The sequence below is a fragment of the Sciurus vulgaris genome (genome assembly GCF_902686455.1).
Source record: "Sciurus vulgaris genome assembly, chromosome: 3".
NCBI lineage: Eukaryota > Metazoa > Chordata > Mammalia > Rodentia > Sciuridae > Sciurus > Sciurus vulgaris.
This window is the reverse complement of record NC_136463.1, coordinates 17426385-17447997: the sequence shown is the minus strand read 5'-3', so window position 1 is coordinate 17447997 and position 21613 is coordinate 17426385. Positions and strand designations below refer to the sequence as shown.

The window sequence follows — 21613 nt, the reverse complement described above, 5'->3', positions numbered from 1 at the left end:
AAAACCAAAGGGCCAATGTTCTAATATGCAGATGCTAACACTCAATAAGGTGGGGGCACAGGGAGGGAAAAATAGAAATTCACTGGATTAGACAAAGGAGGATGAAGACAAGTGAGGGAGAATGGGAAGAGGAAAGACAGTAGAATGAATCAGACATAACTTTCCTATGTTTATATGTGAATACACAACCAGTATAATTCCACATCATATTCAACCACAAGAAGGGGAAGTTATACTCCATATATGCATAATGCATCAAAATATCTTTTACTGTCACAGGTATCTAAAAAGAACAAATAAAAAATTGAAAAAAGAAATAGTTCTCTGAGACATTATATAAAAAGTGTTATAACTTTTTCCCTATCCTCAGTCAGTCATTCCACTTAGAGGATAATCCCTAGTGGTCCACAGAAATATAGACTATAACCTTCAGACTGGAAGTGCTACTTGGATTATAGAATTTGAATAGCTGCTTCTGTAGCTCCGTCAATGCTTTAAAATGTTAACAAATTTATTATTCACTCACTTTGTACTTAAAAGTGCTTTGAAATATATTTTCACATTTATCATTCTCTCTTTTCACTACATTTTTTTTTTTTTTTTTTGGGTGCTGGGGATTGAACTCAGGAGCTTAACCACTGAGCCACATCCCCAGACCTTTAAAAAACTTTATTTTGAGACAGGGTCTCACTAAGTTGCTTAGGGCCCTGCAAGGTTGCTGAGGCTGGCTTTGAACTTGCAATCCTCCTGCCTAAGCCTCACTAGCTGCTGGGATTACAGTCCAGTCCCCTTCCCCTTTGTAAACAACTTTATTTTTATATGTGGTGCTGAAGATCAAACCTGGTGCCTCACGCATGGTAAGCAAGTACCCTACCACTGAACCACAATCCCAGCCTACAGCCCAGTCCTTTTTATTTTTTATTTTTAGACAGGATCTCACTAAGTAGCTCAGGGCCTTGATAAATTGATGAAGCTGGCCTCAAACTTGCGATCCTCTTGCCATAGCCTCCCAAATTGCTGGGATTATAGGTACGGCACCACCATGCTCGGCCCCCCTGCTACATTCCTATAAAGCAGATAAGGCAGTATTAGTTACATATCCAAACATAAATTGAGGTCCAAGTTAAAAAAAAAAAAAATCAGCAATGGATTTGTTATTACACGGTAAATTAGATCCAGAACTGTCCGGAACTGAAACTTAAAATCTGACTACATATGCACTTTGGTATTACATCACCCTATTTGATTTCTCTAAATTCCATTTTGTATAAAGAAATATCACAGTTAGGAAAATAAAGAAGCTGCCCATAAATCCTTATGTAAAAGGTAGAATATTCAAAATTCTATGTATGATACTCACTGATCTGTTCTTCTTGGGTTATTGGCTCCTCATCATCTGGAAGATAGCGCTTATCAATTGCCTCTTTAATCTGGTTATTGGCTCCTTTAGGATCTAAATCCATAGCCCAAGAGAAATTCATCAGGGCGAGGTGCGTTTGACCTAACTTCTTGTAAACCTAAAAATAAACAGCAGCACTACATTTTTCATTAAGTTGTGAGCTTTGACTATAAAATCCTAAACATTTATAATATAAATTAGGCTCTTGATTTATATGCTCTAAATCTATTCTCATGGGAAGGGCATTTTCATCCTATAAAGTCATACCAGCTCTTAAATTCCTTTATAATATAACTGGATATTATTTTTAAGAATTCCTTCCTTTTAATCTTTAAGATAGTGAGTTTTCAATAAACCTCATTCTGGAACACTGACAACAGGAAGAAATGAGACTACAGAAGCTGCTTGATTAACACTCACTTACATTGATTTTAAATGGAATTTCACCAACTCTTAACATGTGTCCAGGTCACCCAGACACTCAAACCAGTTGGAATCTGGTGGCCCAATCTATAAAATCCTGGCCGTGGGAATCAAGACAACACAGTGTCATTGATGTTCTTCTTTTGAGGGGTTTGTAAGTATTTTATTGACAAATGGAGGGTTTTCCATGAGGTAGTTTTAGTTATTTATTACTAGTCTTGGACTGCAAGTTTTATCTACTAGTACCACAAGTTAGAATTATAGGGTTCTTTATGATATCATCCTCTTAAATGATAGAACTAAACCCATTATCCCCAGAGAACTTAGAGCTCTAGTTGAATTTCTCAATAGGTGTTAAACAATAAACATTATACTTATTTTTCAAAAGTTAGTATTTGCTATGAAAGTCACAGTGTAGGACCATGGCCCCAATTTTTACCTTTCCTATTAAGAAGTAAACGAGGGATTCTTTGGGAACAATTTGTTTCAATTCTTCAAGTTCTTGCAAAGCAGACTGAAAAAGGCAAAGAAGAACCTTAGTGTAATAAAATTTTACAAAGCTGTGATCAAGTATTTTTGTTAGATTTTCCAAATCATCTTAACAAAAGCTTACTAGATCTTAACCAATGTACTTTCATACTGCATTAATTCCTGTTGTAAAAATAAAATGCACGAAAAATGTCTATGTGACAATAGGAACAAAGAAATGTCAGATATTCACTAGAGTACACTGAACTTTGTGAAAGATGCAGGTGGTGACAACTTCTGATTTTATCACTAATTTAGTTAAAAATAACAATAATCTCATATTATCTGTAGAACTGTATGAAAGTGTTTTGAAAACTAGGCGGTAGAACACAAATTAAGTCTACAGTTCTGTATGGACTGTCTTCCTGATGGAAGCGTTAAGCATTGAATACCAACTTGCCTATTAAAGTTTGAGCCCAGAGTTAAAAACTGTGTGGTAATCTTCTGACCCCTGCTAAAGGGTTGAGGAGATGAGAGGAAATATGGGAGAAAAAATCACATTTGTGGTTAGGGGAGATATCATCATTAAAAATAAAACTAGTTTCCCAAACAATATGCTATCCCATTTCTTTAACCTGCCAACAGGACAAATATAAAAATGAATATATTCTGGTGTTACATAAAGTTAGCATGAATAAGGTGAAATGAGTATTGTAATCGCTGAAGATATAAGTGCACATCTTACATGTGTACACTTACATCTTCACTGAAAATTGATTTTACATCTTCAGTGAAAAAGAACTTAAATTGATGTGGCCAGGTGCACACACCTTTATTCCCAGTGACTCGGGAGGCTCAGGCAGGAGGACTGCAAGTTTGGGGCCAGTCTTGGCAACTTAGTTAAGACCCTGTCTCAATATTAAAAATAAAAAGGGCTGGGAATATAGCTCAGTGGTAGAGTACCCCAAGAAAAGATGCCACCTATTTGTGAGGATGATTAAGCAGTTTAAAAATTGCATTGTAACCAACCATTGGTTCCATAATCTCCCTATTAAGAATTTGTCCCAGGGGTATAATAAAAAAAATTTACCAAGTCATAAGAATACTTAACCCAACATCTATTGTAAAAGACTAGAAGTTATCATGGTGTTTAATTGCAGCCTATTGAATAAATTATGGTCCATTCTCTATGGATCTGTAGATGCTTAACTGTATGTTTAAAAATAAAAACCAAAAACAGGACGTGAAACAGTCAATACAGTACTATTTTCCTTGCAACAAAATGTATGTATCATCCTCACACATATAAATACACTTATGTGGGAATATGTATAAATATTATAAGAAAATCCATGTCATTTCATCTCCTTTTTTCTCTTATTCAGTTTTATCTTCTTTCCTCAGTATTTCTATCATCTTACATAATTTGAAAAACAGAGTGAAAAGTAAGGCGCAAAACACATCAGATCTGCTCTAGTCACCTTGTTACAAGCTCTCACAACTCGCTATGCTTTTATGTTCCACACATTATTTTTGGAGTTACTGGTTGGTATATGTTCTCCCTGTAGAGGGGTACTAAATGGTATGCTACACAAAGGAAGGAAACATGATTGTGTTACTTACTGCTATATTCCAAGTACATACTGTAAGTACTCAATATCCCCCCCTTTTTGTGGAGGTGCTGGGGATCAAACTCAAGGCCGGTACCTGCTCGGCAAGATCTCTGCCAATGAACTATATCCCAGCTCAATAAGCATTTTTTGAATACACACACATTAATTTGTCACTTATTCACTTATTTTGGTCCTAAAAGGATCGTTTACCTCTTACCTTTAAGATATCTTCCTGAGAGAAAAACTGCCTTTCTTTACATGGATCTTTACAAGGGATAACCACATATTTCTAAATGTCCACATACTCATCCTTCCTAAAAGTATCACAAAAGAAAACGGAGAGGGGCTGGACTTGTAGCTCAGTGGTAGAGCGCCTGCCTAGCATGTGTGAGGCACTGGGTTGGATTCTCAGCACTGCATATAAATAAATTAAATAAAGGTCCACTGAACAACTAAATGAGAAAATGAATGGCCTCAGATAAAAAATTTAAAATATAAATAATCTATCTATTTTTAAAAAATTTTATTTTGAAACAAGGTCTTGCCAAGTTGCCAAAACTGGCCTTGAACTTGGTGATCCCTCTGCCTTGGTCTCCTAAGCATCTAGGATTAAAGGTGTGTGCCACTGCTTCAGGATAACTTTTGGTTTATTTTTAAAAAGGACAAAACTTGAGCAATACAATGTGGAAGATAATTCAGATATATATCTTACCTTATATTTTTCATTTGCAAATAAAACTGAGGCTCTGTGAAATTTGCATAGAGGGTTCTTAGGATCAATAACGATGGCTTTGTTTAGGGTATCCAAAGCCTTCTCAGATTTTTTTAGTGCATGCTGAACCTATAATAAATAAAGGTCATGTTAATGTTACCCCCTGATATTTTTGAAGGAAAGTGAGAACCAAATAATGTTATTCAGTATCAACATAAAAACAACACTATTAAAGATGAGGTGGTATGGTCTGTTATTGTCTTAAGTAAACTTACCAATTGATTGCCAAATGATTAATAGATTTTTTTTTTTAATCTCTTCCAATTCAAGTAATTAAAGATGAGAACACGAGTCAGAATAAATGTATTGAATTTGCTTAGGGATGAAGACCTTATGTCCTCTGGCTCCCAATCTACTATTATTCACAATGATAATCATGATTTTTTTTTTTTCCTCTGGTATTAGGAATTGAACCCAGGGATACTTTACCACTGAGCCTTAGCCCATTTTTATTTTATTTTATTTTTTTTATTTTAAGACAGGGCCTTGATAAATTGCTGACGTTGGCTTTGAACTTGCCATCTTCCTGCCTCGGCCTCACAAGTCATTGGGATTACAGTGAGCTCCCAGCTTACTATATTGTCTTTAGAGCAGATTTGGTAACTTTTATGTTTAAAAAGCAAGCAAAACTTTGATTTTTCCCTTCATACAATAATGTGTTATAATTTAGCCAGATAATACATTTCAGGCTTACTGTGGTTCTCTTAATATCAGCCTTTTCAAAATTGTGTTCAAAGAATCTCCTGTTATCAATTCTGTATCACAGCAATTAACTACTTTAGCAATTTATTTGAAAAAGAGGGATTGGGGGTGTTGCTTAGTGGTAGGATTTGCCTAGCATGTATGAGGCCCTGGGTTCAATCCTTAGCACTGCAAAAAAAAAAGTAACTATTTGGCTATCCTGTAAGGTGATATTACTTATTATTCATAAAGCAGAAATACTAAAAAATTAAATGACTTGCCCAAGGGATAAGAGCACATCAGTGATGTTTCCTCATAACAACCCCAAAAGGTGATGTTTTAGGCTGTGAAAGGCTCTGGGATACTGTTTCAATAACATTAATAACAAAAACTTCAATTTCCATTATAGCAATTAAGTTAGTTAACAAACATATCAATAAAGGGAGAAAGCAGAGCAATAATGTTTAGAAAATTACTTACTACGCCAATGTGGCAAAGTAAAACTGAACTTTGAGGGTTGATATCAAGTGCTTTCTGGAAATGCATTTCTGCAAGGCTGAATTTTTCTTGCTTATAATAAATCATTCCTAAACCATACCTGCAAGAAAAAAACAAAGTAAAATTTTAGGGACAGAACTTTTGGCTGATAATTTATTCCAACTAGTAACAGGTTATGCACGGTATTTATTAGCATTTTAAAAATTCTGATAGTCTAATAGGAGAGGCAAAAGGTATAAGTCATGATAAAATCATTAAAACATTTTAGAAGAAACAATTGTACAAGTAAAAACAAGTCAGTCCAACTAATCAAACAAAACCATAAAAATGGGGTAAAAAGGAAAACATATCCTTAAACCCACCACTATATACTTAACAACTAATTTCAACTGAGTGATATTATATGGGTGTGCCAAGAACTTTGCTATATTCTTTTTTTTTTTTTTTTTTAAGACAGGGTCTTGTTCAAGCTGAACTTGAACTGGGGCTACAGGTATGCACTACTGTACCCAGCTCCGCTGAATTCTTCTTAATGTGAATTATCTCATTTAATCCTAGAATTAAGAAGATAGGTGCCTCTGTAATTCCCATTTTTAAGTAAGAAAACGGAAGCTCAGAGAAGTAACTTGCTTAAAGTTATATAGCTAGTAAGGATTCTAGCCAGGTCCTTCCTTTATGATTCTGATAGCTGAACTACTAACAATGCTATTTCCATATTCTTTGTCTGTTGTAATCATAGTAAACACAATGTCATGGATGGTTCTCCTTCCTCCTTACTATATCAATGGCATGCATTCCTGTTTAGACTTGAAAATTATAATTTTTAAAGGCTATGCAATAGTGTACCGGATTGTTATACAGGCATTTCTTCTGAATTTTCAAAATGTCAACTGAACACAGTATGCTTAGTTACACAGGGAGACCTCTCTTGGCCACAAATAGATAATGATGGAGAATAAGCACCAAATGAATAAGGAAAAAAGTACAATACAGATGCTTTATTTGAGTTGCTTTGTTCATCATTATAATAGTGTTACATGTGAAGAAAAGGTACAAAAAGACTTGGCTGGAGTTGTGGCTCAGTGGTAGAGCACTTGCCTGGCATGTGTGAGGCCCTGGGTTCGATCCTCAGCACTGCATATAAATAAATAAATAAATAAATAAAAAAGATCCATTGACAACTAAAAAAATATATACATATTAAAAAAATGCATAAAAAGACTGCTAATGATTGTGAAAGTGGAAATAATAAATAAAAGAAAGGCTATTACTTTGGAATTAGAATAATAAATTTGCTCAGTATTTAGATACATAATGTTACCTAAACAACTCAGTACTTAAATTCTTCCCAGTAAAAGTTCTCCAGTTTGAATAGTTCTCTTTATAAAACAATTTTTTATGTGGTAAATCTGGTTAAGACTGCAACTACTGCAAAATAGCAGAACAGATCCCACACATTTAAAAAACAAGACCTATTAAGAACTGAGTTCTTAAAATTTTAGAGAACTTCTATATATCTAAGGGGAAGGTAAGCTTGAATTCATGTGTCAGTAAAAGCTGGCATTTTTTTCTTGGCCACCATTACAACAATGTAACTATTTAGAAGATATAATCCATTAAAAACCATATATACACAGGTCAAAAAATATATATCAAATAGTAATTCTTATTGGTAGGAGCCTCTTTATTGTTTAAAAAAAAAAGCCACCAATAAGACTTTGCATTTGTACTTCTTTAGCACTTACCATGCATTATAATGTCTAGGATTTACTCTGATAGCATTTCGAAAACAGGCTAATGCTTTATCAAGTTCTTCAGTTAACACAAACTCATGCCCTAGTAGAGTATAGGCATAAGCATAATTCGGATCAACCTGGATAGCTCTCTGGAAGAATTTAATTGCAATATCGTGCTCCCGTTGTAGACTGAAACAGTTCCCCGCAGCACACCAGGCCTTAAAAAACAAGGAAATAAAAAATAAATACATGACTAAAATTTTATTTTGTTCTACAAAACCAAACCTATAACTAAAATCAAATCTCATATCTCACTTAGAAAAACAAAAACTGAAACTCAACATTTGAGTTACCCAACAGGCATATTCTCAGTTGAATGCCAAGGGTCATTCTCAGCTCCTACAGAAATGAACAGAGAAAGGACAGAAACCTGGGGGCAAGCTGAGTGTAGTGCAGAAAGCTCTGGCTCTGAGGGCAGTAAAGACAAAGTTCGACTTTCACTGCTGGGACCTGTTGTAGGGCAGCCTCACACAACTCATTTTAATACTTCTTTCTCTCTTGTAAAGTAAAGAAAACAGAATCTACCAGGGCAAGTTTTTTGTTTTTGTTTTTTAAACTGGGAATTTAACTCAGGGGCAATTTACCACTGAATTACATCCCCCACCCTTTTTTTATTTTTCATTTTGAGACAGGGTTTCCCTAAGTTGCTGAGGTTGGTCTTAAACTTGGGATCCTCCTGCCTTATACTCCCAAGTTGCAAGTTGCTAGGATTACAGGTGTGTGCCACCATGCCTGGCTCGCTAAATATTCTTTTTGTAGTTGTCAATGGACCTTTACTTTATTTGTATGTGGTGCTAAGAATAGAACCCAGTGCCTCACGCATGCGAGGCAAGCACTCTACCAACTGAGCTGCAACCCCAGACCCACTAAATATTCTTGAGATGCCCTGAAATACAAGTCTTAAGCTGTTTTTTCTTATTACTAGCATAAATTCTACTCTTTTATACTGAACCAAGAAAAATACAAACAACAAAACCCCCAAAACCTGAAAGATGTGAATTAATTGTCCTTATATCCTAAAATGGCAATTGATATTACTAATTTATTTTAAAATCAGCATTCCCTTCGATTTATATTACTTTTGCTCAATTATCTCTATCTAATATTAGTAAATAGCAACTTTAGTACAGTCATTGATTAATTCTAAATGAAACAACTGCTTTTTAATTACTCTATTTTTGAATTGCGCCTGACATATTCTAGGATCTTCTCTTCTCTGGGTCCCTGCCTTTGAGGAGGAAAATAAGTGCAGTTGATACTAAATAGCTTTTGAACAATAGTCATAACATTCTGGTCTTTGATGAACACCATATATGACAATGGTCCCTTAAGATTATACCGCATAGAGATATTACATTGGCTTTTATGTAGCTGTACTCTTTGATGTTCTGCACAATGAAAAAAATCACCTAACAACACATTTATCAGAACATATCCTTATTCTTAAGTGATGCAAGACTGTATCTGATTCATCTCCATTTGTTAAGGGTGATCAAAAGGTAACTATACAAGCAAAGTGTTTTGGTCAACATACCTCTGGTGAATTTTTATCCATGTCTGTTAAGTCTTTTGAAAGAACTGAAAGAGCAACATCCTTCTGAAGATGCCAAAGTGTTGTAGAATAGATTTCCATGCCTTCAACTCTATAATTCTCAATTCTTCTAACTTCTGAGAATATCCTTTCAGCCTGAAATACAAAAACTAGTAAGGGGAAACAAGCTGATACGAATTATATATTTGCAAGCACAGTTTTGGTCACTACCTTCATAGGACCAAAATGTTGCCTTGTGTTATATTTTTTAAAGTGAATTATTCATAATACAAGGACAAAATAAGCAACCTTCTGTGGTATAGGTCAAATGTTGATAGTCATATCACACTTAACCTACTTTTTATGTACAAAGTTAGCCTTGGATTCAAATCCTAGCACTGGAGAAAAAAACAAAACAAAACAAAAAAACAGACAAGTTGATATTTTCTTCTTAAAAAACACTTTCAAGTTTTAATAATGGCTTTATAGAATAACCCTCCCAGCAAAGATAGAAGAATGACTTCTGATTTTTGCACTGACTTTCTGAGAGACTGAGTTGAAAATAAGATGGCTAGCAACCCTGTGACATGTTGAGCACATACACTAATACCATACCTGGCAGGAACTGTAGTTCCCACCTTCTCGCTGCCCTTTCCTATGTGAGTCTTATCTCAATATCAAAATTCTCAAGCTTCAGTTTAGAATAAAGAATATTTGGAATATTCTTAATGAAATAAAATAAAGAAAAGATAGCTATTAAAATCTGGAATTTATTCCCAAGAAATGCCAGATGGTATCTAAGCACTAGCTGAATGAATGATTTGTAACTTACCTAAAAATCTCTTATTTTATTTTTGGTAGCAGGAATTGAATTCAGTGGTGCTTAACCACTGAGTGACCCCCCCCCCCCCCCACAGTCCTTTCCCCTTTTAAAATTTTTTTGTAGTTGTAGATGGACAGAATGCCTTTATCTTATTTGTTTATTTTTTTATGTGGTGCTGAGGATCGAACCTAGTGCTTCACATGCTAGGCAAGCGCTCTGCCACTGAGCTACAGCCTCAGCCCCCACAACCCTTTTTGAGACAGGATCTTGCTAAGTTGCTGAGTCTGGCTTTGAACTGTGATCCTTCAGTCTCAGCCTTCCAAGGCCCTGGGATTATAGGTGTGTACCACTGTGTTCAGCCCCTAAATTCTCTTAAAAGGAAGATCACAAGTTCAAGTCCAGTCCTGACAACTTAGGGAGACCTTGTCTTAAAATAAATAAATAAATAAATAAATAAATAAAATAAAATAAAAGCCTGTGGCTATATCTCAGTGGTAGAGGTAGATACCCCTGGGTTCTTTACCTAGTAGCCTGCCCTCCTTCCCCATGCACATATCAACAAACACAGGTACCTTTTGTTTCAAATATTTCAGAATCTATTGCCTCTTTTGAAAATTCATTATGGTATACACAGAAAGAAAATGGAAAAAATAAAATTAAGCTGGGGGAAAAAGGCTGTTTTTAAATACTCAGGTCATTCACTGGTCTGTAACTATGGAAAACAACAAAATTCAGGTATTCCAAACTATAAACAATAAACTAGAATTAATTTTGAAAAGGATTTCCAAACACAGGTTTTGCTTTTTTGTATATATGCTATGTACCAGTAAATGGCCATAATCCCAACATGGAACTCCTAGCAGTGAGTCAGGCTTTCTGGCTATAATTCTCTTTTGGTACTATACAAAATTACATGAATAGATACGTCTGCATTTATTCTCTGCCTGGAAGAACAGTTTCCCCTTGTATCTTTGCACAGCTCATGAACAGAAGAATAATCTGATTTTGAGCTCATTTTAAAAAGGAAAAAAAAAAAAAAAAAGGCAGCACCATACTTTCACCGTCCCCTCAGTTCCCTTACCATGCTTCATTTTCCTTCATATGACTTCCTGCTACCTATCCTTAAACATTTATTGGCTTATAATCTGTCTCTTACTAGAAGGTAATATACTCCCCTAGAGGCAAGAAATTGCCTTGCTGTATTAGAGAGTACAGAACATAATAGCACTGAAATACATTCTATAAAGTAACCTTGTCAACTTTAATCCATATTAGACTAATTTCTTAAAGGGTTTTTGTTTTTGTTGCTGTTTTCTTTTTAAGCTTAGAGGTGGGGAGAAAATACTCTGAATAGAAGTGATTTAAACTGGAAATTACATTTTTTTTTTTGGGGGGGGGTGCTGGGGATCGAACCCAGGGCCCTGTGCTTACAAGGCAAGCACTCTACCAACTGAGCTATCTCCCCAGCCCCATTTTTTTTTTTTTTTTAATTTAAGTTAACCATCCTTTCCTTTTATCTACAAACAGACAACCTGTCAAGCACAGTAGCACATGCCTATAATCCTAGTTACTCAGGAGGCTGAGGCAAGAGGATCACAAATTCAAGGTCAGCCTCTATAACTTAGCATGACCCTAACACAAAATACAAAAATAAAAAGGCCTGGGATTAACTCAGGGGTACAGCACTCCTGGTTTCAGTCCCCTGTATCACAACAAAAACACTCCCCAAACCAAAAAAAAAACAAAACCCCAAATAAAAACACACATAAAACCCTAAAACAACAGGTAACGTAAGTAACAAATTTAATTAAAATTAAAAGGATAAAAGCCTTGTGATAAGGATATTGTGTCCTCAATTAAATATAATTTTCTTCATAGCATTCTTCAAGTTTCTAAAACACATTAAAGAGTTGGGCATAGTGTTGTGCACACCTATAATCTGTGACTCATGAGGCCAAGGCAGGAGGATCCCAAGATTGAGGCCAGCTTCAGAAACTTAGTGAGGCCCAAATAAAAAACGGGCTAGGGATGTAGCTCAATGGTTAAGTGCCCCTGGGTTCAATTCCCTAGTACCAAAAATAAATAAGTAAATAAATAACAATAGTTCAAAAATAACTATATTGTATAAGAACTTGGATTATACATATATCTATTACATGGTAAATATGAATTTTCAGATCTAAATAAGCAGAGGACAGGCATTCTGCGTTGAGTGCATTAATAGTTTTGTTCTCAAAAATCTCTCTCAAGAAAGCCTGAAGAATTTAAGTTATCACTTAAAGCAAAAAGGAATTTACTGATAAATTATAAATACTGATAAGATAGGTTTCTTTTCTTTCTTCCAGTGCTGGGGAATCAAACCCCAAACCTTGGCGTGATAGGCAAGCATTCTGCTACTGAGCTACATCCCTAACACCTGAGAAAATAATTATAGAAACATAACATAATAAACAAATATTGACCTTTTAGAGTCAGTCTTCTCAAGCATGAACATTTTTTAAAAAAATATTTTTTTACTTGTCAATGGATCTTTAATTTTATTTATTTATATGTGATGCTGAGTATCAAACCCAGGGCCTTGCACATGCCAGGCAAGTGCTCTACCACCGAGCCACAACTCCAGGGCCAAGCATGACCATTTTAATTATACTTAAATTATTTCTAGGAAGACATATATATGCCTATTTTCTAGACTTACCTGCATGTATTCTGAAAGTTCAAAATAGGCCCTTCCAATTTGGCACAGTACCCAACCAGTATTGTAGTGATGAGAAGGTAGGTGGCTCAGAATATTTATAGCTTCTTTGCAGTTGTATGAACACAAAGCTAAATAACCTTTTCCCATTTCACGAAGAAGGCTCATCAAACCTTCTAGGAGAAAACAATATAGTAAACAAAGGAGTAATAATACAGTAAACAATAAAAACTTGTTTTTAGAAAGGCTGATTACAAACTAATTCATTAAAAATTCCATCTACCTAACAATGAAAGCAGCATAATGAATATAAAGAAATTACTTAAAATAAGTACATAGTAATATAAAATAAACAGAATATTAAGCATTTAAAACAGACCTGCAGCTGCTTTTTGTAGATTAAAAGCTTGGATCTGAGGCGTGATTGTGGATATTTTCCCTTCGGAAATGATGGAAGAATCCAATTTTGTAATTTCCAGGCTATCATTTATGTTAGGTTGAGTTATTCCTCCTTTATTAGTTTTACTTTTTGTTTTTCTGTTTGGAATTTTAGGTGGAAACTTCATTTTTAATTTTTTGCTATTCTCCTGTAAAAGGGTAAAATTCCATGTATTTTAGACTTCTCCCTCAACCCTTTCTCAAGTATTAGATTTAAATGTATAATCTTGATTAATCTATATTTTTCTCAGAAGAAATTAAAAAAAAACAAGTCTTCAAAGTCAATTCTAAATTCAATAATTCTAAACATAAATTGAATTTACTTATCATGATTGAGGCGAATCAGCATTGTGTTGTTCTTTTTTGAAAGTATATCACATTCTCATTTATTATTTTACAGTAAGAAAACAAGGGATACAATACTATTTAGTTGTCTCAGAGCACTTAGTTGGTAAGTCAAAAAATTGTTGATCTGGATACATCAAAGTTAAAGTTATCCAGATAATGGTCCAAGAAAATTTAACAAAGGCTTAATGAAGTCCTTTAACTTTTTAAACTTTTAATTTTAAAATAATTTCAATTCATAAGAAAACAGTGATAACATATAACCATAGTATAAATCACGTCAAAGAAACTGAAATACAATACTATGAATTGAACTACTGACTGCATTTGAATTTTGGTTTTCATTTGAACTCTTGCATACATGTGTGTGTGTATATACAGTTCTGTGTAATTTTATCACATGAATGGATTTATGAAATCAACCACCATGCTTAGGATATAGAATTATTCTACTATCACAAAGAAATCATTTTGTGCTATGCTTTTTTTTTTGATGCCAGGGTTTGAACCCAGGGGTGCTCAACCAGAGTCACATCCCAGCCCTTTTCACTTTTCATTTGAAGTGACATGGTCTCACTAAGTTGCTGAGGCTGGCCTCCAACTTGTGATCCTCCTGCCTCAGTCTCCTCAGTTGCTGGAACTAGAGGCATATGCCACTGTGCCTGGCAGTGCTATGCTTTAATAGCACATCCTCTGCCCAGGCCTAACTCCTGATAACCACTGTTGCTTTAATATAATTATATCATTTCAAGAATGCTATATAACAGTGGGGTGCAGTGGTGTATGCCTACATACCAGTGGCTTGTGAAGCTGAGGCAGGAGGATTGCAAGTTTAAAGTCAGTCTCAGCAACTTAGTGAGACCCTGACAACTAAATAAAAAATAAAAAGGGGTGGGGATGTAGTTCAGTGTTGCACCCAATGGGTTCAATCTCCAATACCAAAAAGGAATGTTACATAACATTTACCAAAGTACCAAGAAATTATAGCTAGCCTTCCAAATTAAAAAAATATTTTAAAACTTCAAAATAGTCTCTATTTATAAAGATGAAGTCATCAATGAATAGAAATTTTATCAGGGAAAGCATTAAGTAAATGTGACATCCAGAATTCTTTTAAATTACCTTGGTTGTAGAGCTGTCACTAGTAAAAAGTCGAGAACTTCTTCGAGGCAGTGCATTTGGGGGAGATGTAATAGTGGGGCTCAATACCTGAGGTGTTGTACTAAAAAAGTGATAAAACATTTTTTAAAATTCACTTTATGACCATTAACTATAGTTTCAAATTTAGTCATATCAAAAAAAATTATCATTCCTCGTGTGAGTATTCTAAAGTTGGTGAGTTTGGTCAGTCCCTTCTGGTTCCTTTTTAAAAAAAAAGGTGTGTGTGTGTGTGTGTGTGTGTGTGTGTGTGTGTGTGTGCATATACATACTTAATTGTAGATGGACACAATACCTTTATTTTATTTATTTTTATGTGACACTGAGGATTGAACCAAGTGCTCCACCACTGAGTCACAACCCCAGTCCCCATTTCTGGTCCCTTTATGAAAACTCACCATTTAAAAACTACTCACGTTATTGTAAAATAATAAACATTGTAGTATAGATCTTCATTCTAATTGAAACTGATCATTTGAACTTAATCCAAAAAATATTTAGGGCCAATAAATATGACAAGCACATCTATAAGCCAATTATCTTTAGCCCTTTGCAGCATAAAAAAGTTAGGAAAATTATGCCAGAGATGAAAGATTGTTTCAAAAAATGTTAAAAAAAAATTAGGGGGAAAGGAAATTGCAATTGGGCATAGATCATCTAAATGTGTTTTTTTTTTTTTTTTTTAAACAAATAAATACCACCAGAACAACTGAAACTTGACAAATAATTTCCCTATAAATTCAAACAGCTGTAGCAAAGGTTTATTTTGTTTAGAGCAAAAGGAATCTGACAATTAACTTGGGATATATTTTTACTTTAAAAGCAAATCCCAAGATATAAGAATTCCATTCTCAGAAAGCAAGCAAATTTAAAACTTGAAATGATCTAATTGAGAGTGGGTTAAGTTGTTTATAATTTTTAAGAAATCCTACAAGTTACCTAATTCTGAATTAAATAAGTTTCTACAAACAAAAGAGATGCTGCCCAGTGAGTAAATCATGTCCAGGATGGTTCTTAAGTCTTTCAAAACAGAGAGCCCCAGTGCAGGGTTTTAGGCAAGTAAGAGCATTTGGGCTGACCAATTCATTTTTAAAAGTATAATACCTCAATTTGGTAGAAATAACTATTATAATTTATACTGCAAATATGAATGATATTATCAGCATGATTATCTAATCACAGAAAAGAGTTTTGTCAAGAAGTAGGAAGAACTTCATCAAATGGAGCAAGGAGGAACAGCCTGAAAATGTTGCTAAGATTGTTTTAAACAGAAGACTCACTGAATGAGGATAACACAAATTTTGTGGCGGTAGAAGTAACAATTAGCAAGAGACTTCTAGAGTTGGGAGGATAAACTCTTCTTACAGAGTAGTTAAAGTCTTATAATTTTTGTTAGGCTTCTGTTAGCTCCCAAGGCCCATGTGATATAAGAAAATGTAAAATAAAAGGAAAGAAAGAAGGCCTAAGTCTGAGGCACCAGAAAAATGAAGAGAAATAGAGAGTTTGAAAAAATGGGTGTGTATTTATTTATTTCATATTATGTAACCAATGTATGAATCTTTATAATTTCCATTTGGTTAACAAGGGGTTTAGCAGTGAAAGGAATATGCTCTGGAACCAGACTGCCACCACAGTTTGAAATTAAGGCTCTACTGCCATCATCAAACATATCACTATGTGCCAGTTATATTGTTTAGTAAGTGTATGTAAATAACATTATTTTTTCTGGTTTAAAAAAAATATGAAAAAAATTTAGAAAATTTATAGAAATGAATTTTGGAGAATACTTTATGTGGAGAAAATGATGGGGCTGGTCATGCTGCAAAGATCCACCATGTAATTAGAGATGAACCTTTAAGCTAGGTGACATCAGCCTGACCTTCTCCAGGAAGGGCAGGGTAGCTGGTGAGTGAGTTTAATCATGTGCCCAATGACTTCATCAACCATGCCTACATAATTAAATCCCCATTAAAACTTTTTTTTTTTTTTTTTGTAGTGCTGGGGATCAAACCCAGGTCCTTAACGCTTGCAAGGGAAGCGCTCTACCGACTGAACTATCTCTCCAGGCCTCCCATTAAAACTGTGAACATCAAACATTAGTTGAAATTTCTGGTCTGTAAACATAATGATGCACTGGGTGATGGGTCCTGATTCCATGAAAAGGACATAAAAGGTTGTGTTTGGGACCCTTCCAAAACCGACCCTTTAGTTATTTGGTCCTGATTTGTATTCTTCACAATAAAACTTTAATCATAAGTATAGCATTTTCCTGAATTCTGAGTTGTTCGAGGAACTTACTGAATATGAAGGAGTAATGGTAACCCTCAATTTGTACTGAGTTGGTCAGAAATGTACATTGCCTGGGGAACTCTGCACCTGCAACTGCTGTCTGAAATGAGTACACTTCAGACAGCTCTTGTTACAGACTGATTTTAATCTTTGGAGTCTGTTCTAAGTCTGAGTGGTTAGCATCAGAATTACATTACAGAATTGCAGTGAGGAAACTACTCAGCACTGGGGTAAGAACTACTGGAAAGGAGCAGGCAGAACAGCTCTTGGAGCTCATCCTGGTTGGGAATAGGTGGAGGGCACAAATCTCATACTAAACAGGCCTTAAAGAGTACTCTCTGAATAGTGGGGGCAAAACTAGTTTAAAGGCTATTCCTGTTCCACCTAACAAACTTAAAAAAATCAAACTGTTTCCAAATAACTCAGCCACATCCCATAACAAATCTTAAAAATATCTGAGGGAATGATAATAGTAATAAAAAAAAAAAATTCCGGCTGGTCGAGGTGTGACTTGGGAGGCTGAGGCAGGAGGATTGTGAATTCAAAGCCAGCCTCAGCAACTCAGTGAAACCCTGTCACTAAATAAAATATAAAAAAGGGTTAGGGATGTGGCTCAGTGGTTAGGCATCCCTGAGTTCAATCCCTGGTACAAAAAACAAATTCCAGCACTCAACAATGTAACACCAATCAATAAGGTACATAACTAGAAATGACAACAGTAATAGACTTCTGGATAAGAACATTAAAAGGACAAATTTTCTGTCTACTTAAAAAGGCAGAAGAAAGCATGGATGAGTAAGGAGACAAGCAAATCAAATTTATAGCTGGGCACAGTGGTGCACGCCTGTTATCCCAGTGGCTTGGGAGGCTGAGGCAGGATTGAGAGTTCAAAGTCAGCCTCAGCAAAAGTGAGTCACTAAGTAACTCAGTGAGATCCTGTCTCTAAATAAAATACAAAATAGGGCTGGGGATGTGGCTCAGTGGTCAAGTGCCCCTGAGTTCAATCCCTGGTTACTCCCCCATTCCTGCCAGCAAAATTTCTATAGATGAAAAAGGAATGTCTGAAATTAAAAAAAAAAAAAAACTCCCAACTAGATGGATTAACAGTAAATTGGACATTACAGAAATAAGATTAATTTGAAGACATGGTAATAAACACTACCCAAAATGAAACACAGAGAGGAAAAAGCCTAGAAACAAAAAAATGGACAGACTATTAGTAAACTGTGGGAAAATTTCAAGCCAGATATGTGGAAGACCTCACCCTTGGTAGCTGTGAATTTGACTTTATTTAGGAAATAGGATCTTTGCAGATGTACTCAAGTTAAGATGAGGTCATATGGGGGGAAAAGGTCCTAATCCAGTATGACTGACTGGCATACTTACAAGAGGGAAATCTGGATACAGAGACACACAGGAAGATTGCCATGTGAAGATATAAGTGGATACTGAGTTATGCTGTCACAAGTCTATCAGAAACTTGTGATTTCTGATAGGCTTCTGAAGTCTCCCCCACAGACTTTGGAGGGAGAATGGCCCTGCCTACAAACTTATAAGCTTTAAAACACTGAGATACTATAGCAACGTCGGGAGAGAGTAAAAAAAGTAAAAGTGGGAGAGAATAAATTTTTGTTGTTTTAAGTCACCCAGTTCGTGGTACAGGTTGAACGTCCATTATCTAAAATGCCTGGGACCACAGTGTTTCAGATTGCAGAGTTTTGGAGTTGTCCCCCACCCCCCACCCCAAATTTGTAATATTTATGTAATAGATTTTACCAGTGGAGCATCCCTAATCCCTAATTTGAAACTCTTAACTGTAAACTGCTCTAAAACCTGAAACTTTTTGAGTATTATGTTGGGATTCAAAAAATTTCATATTTCAGAATAGTACAGATTTTCAGATTAGGCATACTCAATCTGTTTTATGGCAGCGTTAAAAAATTCAAGCAATAAAACATAAAAATAGAATGAACAATACAAAAAAATAAAAAATTATTAATAGTTGATGATAATTATACATAGGTTTATATATGCTTTAGGATTAGCATATACTCATCCTATATAATGTTTCTTGGGAGGGGGCCTCAGTTCCTTCTCATAATGAGCCCCAAGCAAACACTACGAGCAAGCTGGCATTCATTATTACACTTACCATTCTTGCATTAGAGGAACATTTAGGCCTTTTAGATAGTCAAGGAATATGCACATTTGTGTCTATTTTAAGACTTCTGTATTTGAAGATTTGAAGTTTAATTTTATGATCTATGTATAGACATACATAATGGGGGAAGGGGAGAATGAAAACTATCTGTACTTGATCTGCAGAGGTCATATACATAAAAAGAAAATTATTTTGAAGGAATGCTTACAATATTTAGTTTAAATAAATCTAAGAGGTAATTAGAGTATTGTAAAAAGTTATTTTAGGTAACTATTGTGTTACTTGCATTATAAAATTCAACTAAAATTATATTAGTCTTTTCAGAAGTTGCAGAGTCAAGTTTTACATATTCAAAATTTATAACAGTCACACTAGAAATTTTCGAAAGTCAATACCTGCCTGAACTCTAAAAATATAAAGTTTTACATCAAGAAAAGTTGAACAATGAGAACTGATGACATTACAATAAATACCTTGTTTGTGGGCCAGAACTTTGTGTTTGTGCAACAAGAATTGGAGTGACCTCTCGACTATTTCCACTCTGTGAGAAGACAGACTTTGTTCCAGTTTGGCCCATTCTGGCAACAGACTGTAAAACACAAAAAGTCTAAGGTTTGTGATTATCAATTGCACTATAAGTAATAAAAGACACCATGATGCTCCTAGCTACAGTTTTGCAATGGAAGAGCTCATACACTGTTATCTTAAAACACAAATTATGAATATCATTATTGTCAATTGCTATATTAGTATGAATAATAGTCTATTTCCTTATTTTAACATCAGAGGAATTTTACTTCTCTACTACCTTTTCATCTTTCACTTTAGTTTCAAGAGAAAGGCTCAAAATTCCCAGGAACTATTCTATTTAACTCATTGTGATCATCCTCCATTTATCACACACCTTCTCAATTTGGGGTTAAGTGCTAAAAGTTTTAAGACAGCTACTATTTTATGATTTAACTTCCTATACATTAAAAAAAAAGCAATATAGTAAGATTTTATACTTCTCCTTTGGCACTTAGAAAACAGTTCCATAGATGTTCACAGGAATAGATTTTTAAAAGTCACGTGAAAACTTTCAAAATTCAAGGGATATTGTTCTTTATTGTTACTATTTCTTGTTTTTCCAATCTTTCATTCAGTGGTTTTTGATCCCTTGCAAGAATAAAAAAGATCTTTGCTTGCTTCTTTTGTCTTCTCTGATTATCTTATTTCTATTCATTTTACCATTTAGTTTTTTTTTTTTTTCCCTTGTACTGGGAATTAAACCCAGAGGTATTTAACTACTGAGCCACCTCACCAGCCCTTTTTATTTTTAATTTTGAGACAGAATCTCACTAAGTTGCTGAGGCTGGTTTTGAACTTATGATCCTCCTACCTCAGCCTCCTGAGCTGCTGGGATTACAGGCATGCACCACCATACCCAACTACCATTTAGTTTCTTTATAAAGTGATTTTTTATATCAAGGGATTCTTTCTTTTCTTTCTTTCTTTCTTTGGTACTGGGGATTAAACCTAGGGTGTTCTACCACTCACTGAGTTACATCTCCAGGTATTTTGGTTTAGTTATTTTTGAGATAGGGTCTTGCTAAATTGCCTAGACTGACTTCAAACTTGAGATCCTCCTGCCTCAGCTTCCCGAGTTGCTGGGTTTAAAATGTGTGACACCAAGCTCAACTTCAATGGACCATTTTTTTTTTTTAACCATCAGATAAATTTCTTCAAAACTTAACTATTATCCTGGTATTGCATACAAAATTTTCAAAATGTGTACTACAAATACTTGTTGTTGCTAATAACGTTCTCAGCGGATACGAAGGCCTTATTTTTGTCTTCTCTACATTGAGTATCATTGGTCATCTTCTATCTTCTGTTTTGAAATTCCGTGCAACTTCCTGAACAGTACACTACCTTGATTATTCGTGCTCTCACTTCATTTGCTGGCCTCCCTTTATTTCACAGTTTTAAAATGAGGTATACATACTGTGTTCCTTAGCTACTTTTCCTTTAGGAGAGCTGGGAGATTTATCATTTCTATCACTAGATAAATTCTTTCCTCTACAACTATCCACTGAGTATTTTCACCTACTCTACCATCACCTCAGAATAAAACTTCATAATCCTTCTTCCTCCTTTCCCAAAATTGGGACCTCTTCATTTAGCCAATGGACAAACTTACAGTCAATTCTGGTCCTTCCTTATTTATCATGGAACTATATACTGCATTCACTATTTGGCTTGATTATGCTTATTTGACACATGTACTCTTCTGGGAATATCTTATAAGCGGCCAGAGCAGAAGCAAAAGAGGATGAGACAGTAGGTGGATTTTATTGCTTTGGCACTCATTTGCTGCCTAACTTGTCTTTGAGCTGCAATGTCTCTTCTGATTTTGGTCTACTTTACCTGGCACACTACCACTCTACTGTTTTCTTCACAACTGTAATAAGCTAATTTCCACAATTATAGTTTGCACCCATAACAATACACCCATAGTTATCAACTTGAAAAAAAATCAGA

At 35.0% G+C, this 21613-nt stretch overlaps 1 protein-coding gene across 6 annotated transcripts in view; it reads right to left on the bottom strand.

Annotated features, from left to right (window-relative positions):
• Positions 1-21613, bottom strand: part of CDC27 (cell division cycle 27) — a gene marked incomplete at its 3' end in the record, with an annotated part of 57801 nt that overhangs the window by 4045 nt on the left and 32143 nt on the right. Inside the window, exons 9-18 of one of the 6 annotated variants that reach the window (XM_079134953.1) lie at positions 19564-19697; positions 14605-14704; positions 13079-13286; positions 12703-12872; positions 9185-9337; positions 7600-7808; positions 5837-5954; positions 4616-4744; positions 2262-2336; positions 1361-1517 (exon numbers count right to left, since the gene is read on the bottom strand). In XM_079134953.1, coding sequence (XP_078991079.1) covers positions 1361-1517; positions 2262-2336; positions 4616-4744; positions 5837-5954; positions 7600-7808; positions 9185-9337; positions 12703-12872; positions 13079-13286; positions 14605-14704; positions 19564-19697 — 1453 coding nt within the window. Of the gene's footprint in view, positions 1-1360; positions 1518-2261; positions 2337-4615; positions 4745-5836; positions 5955-7599; positions 7809-9184; positions 9338-12702; positions 12876-13078; positions 13287-14604; positions 14705-19563; positions 19698-21613 lie in introns of those variants that run through there. The other 5 variants (XM_079134952.1, XM_079134955.1, XM_079134954.1 and 2 more) reach the window with 5 other exon arrangements.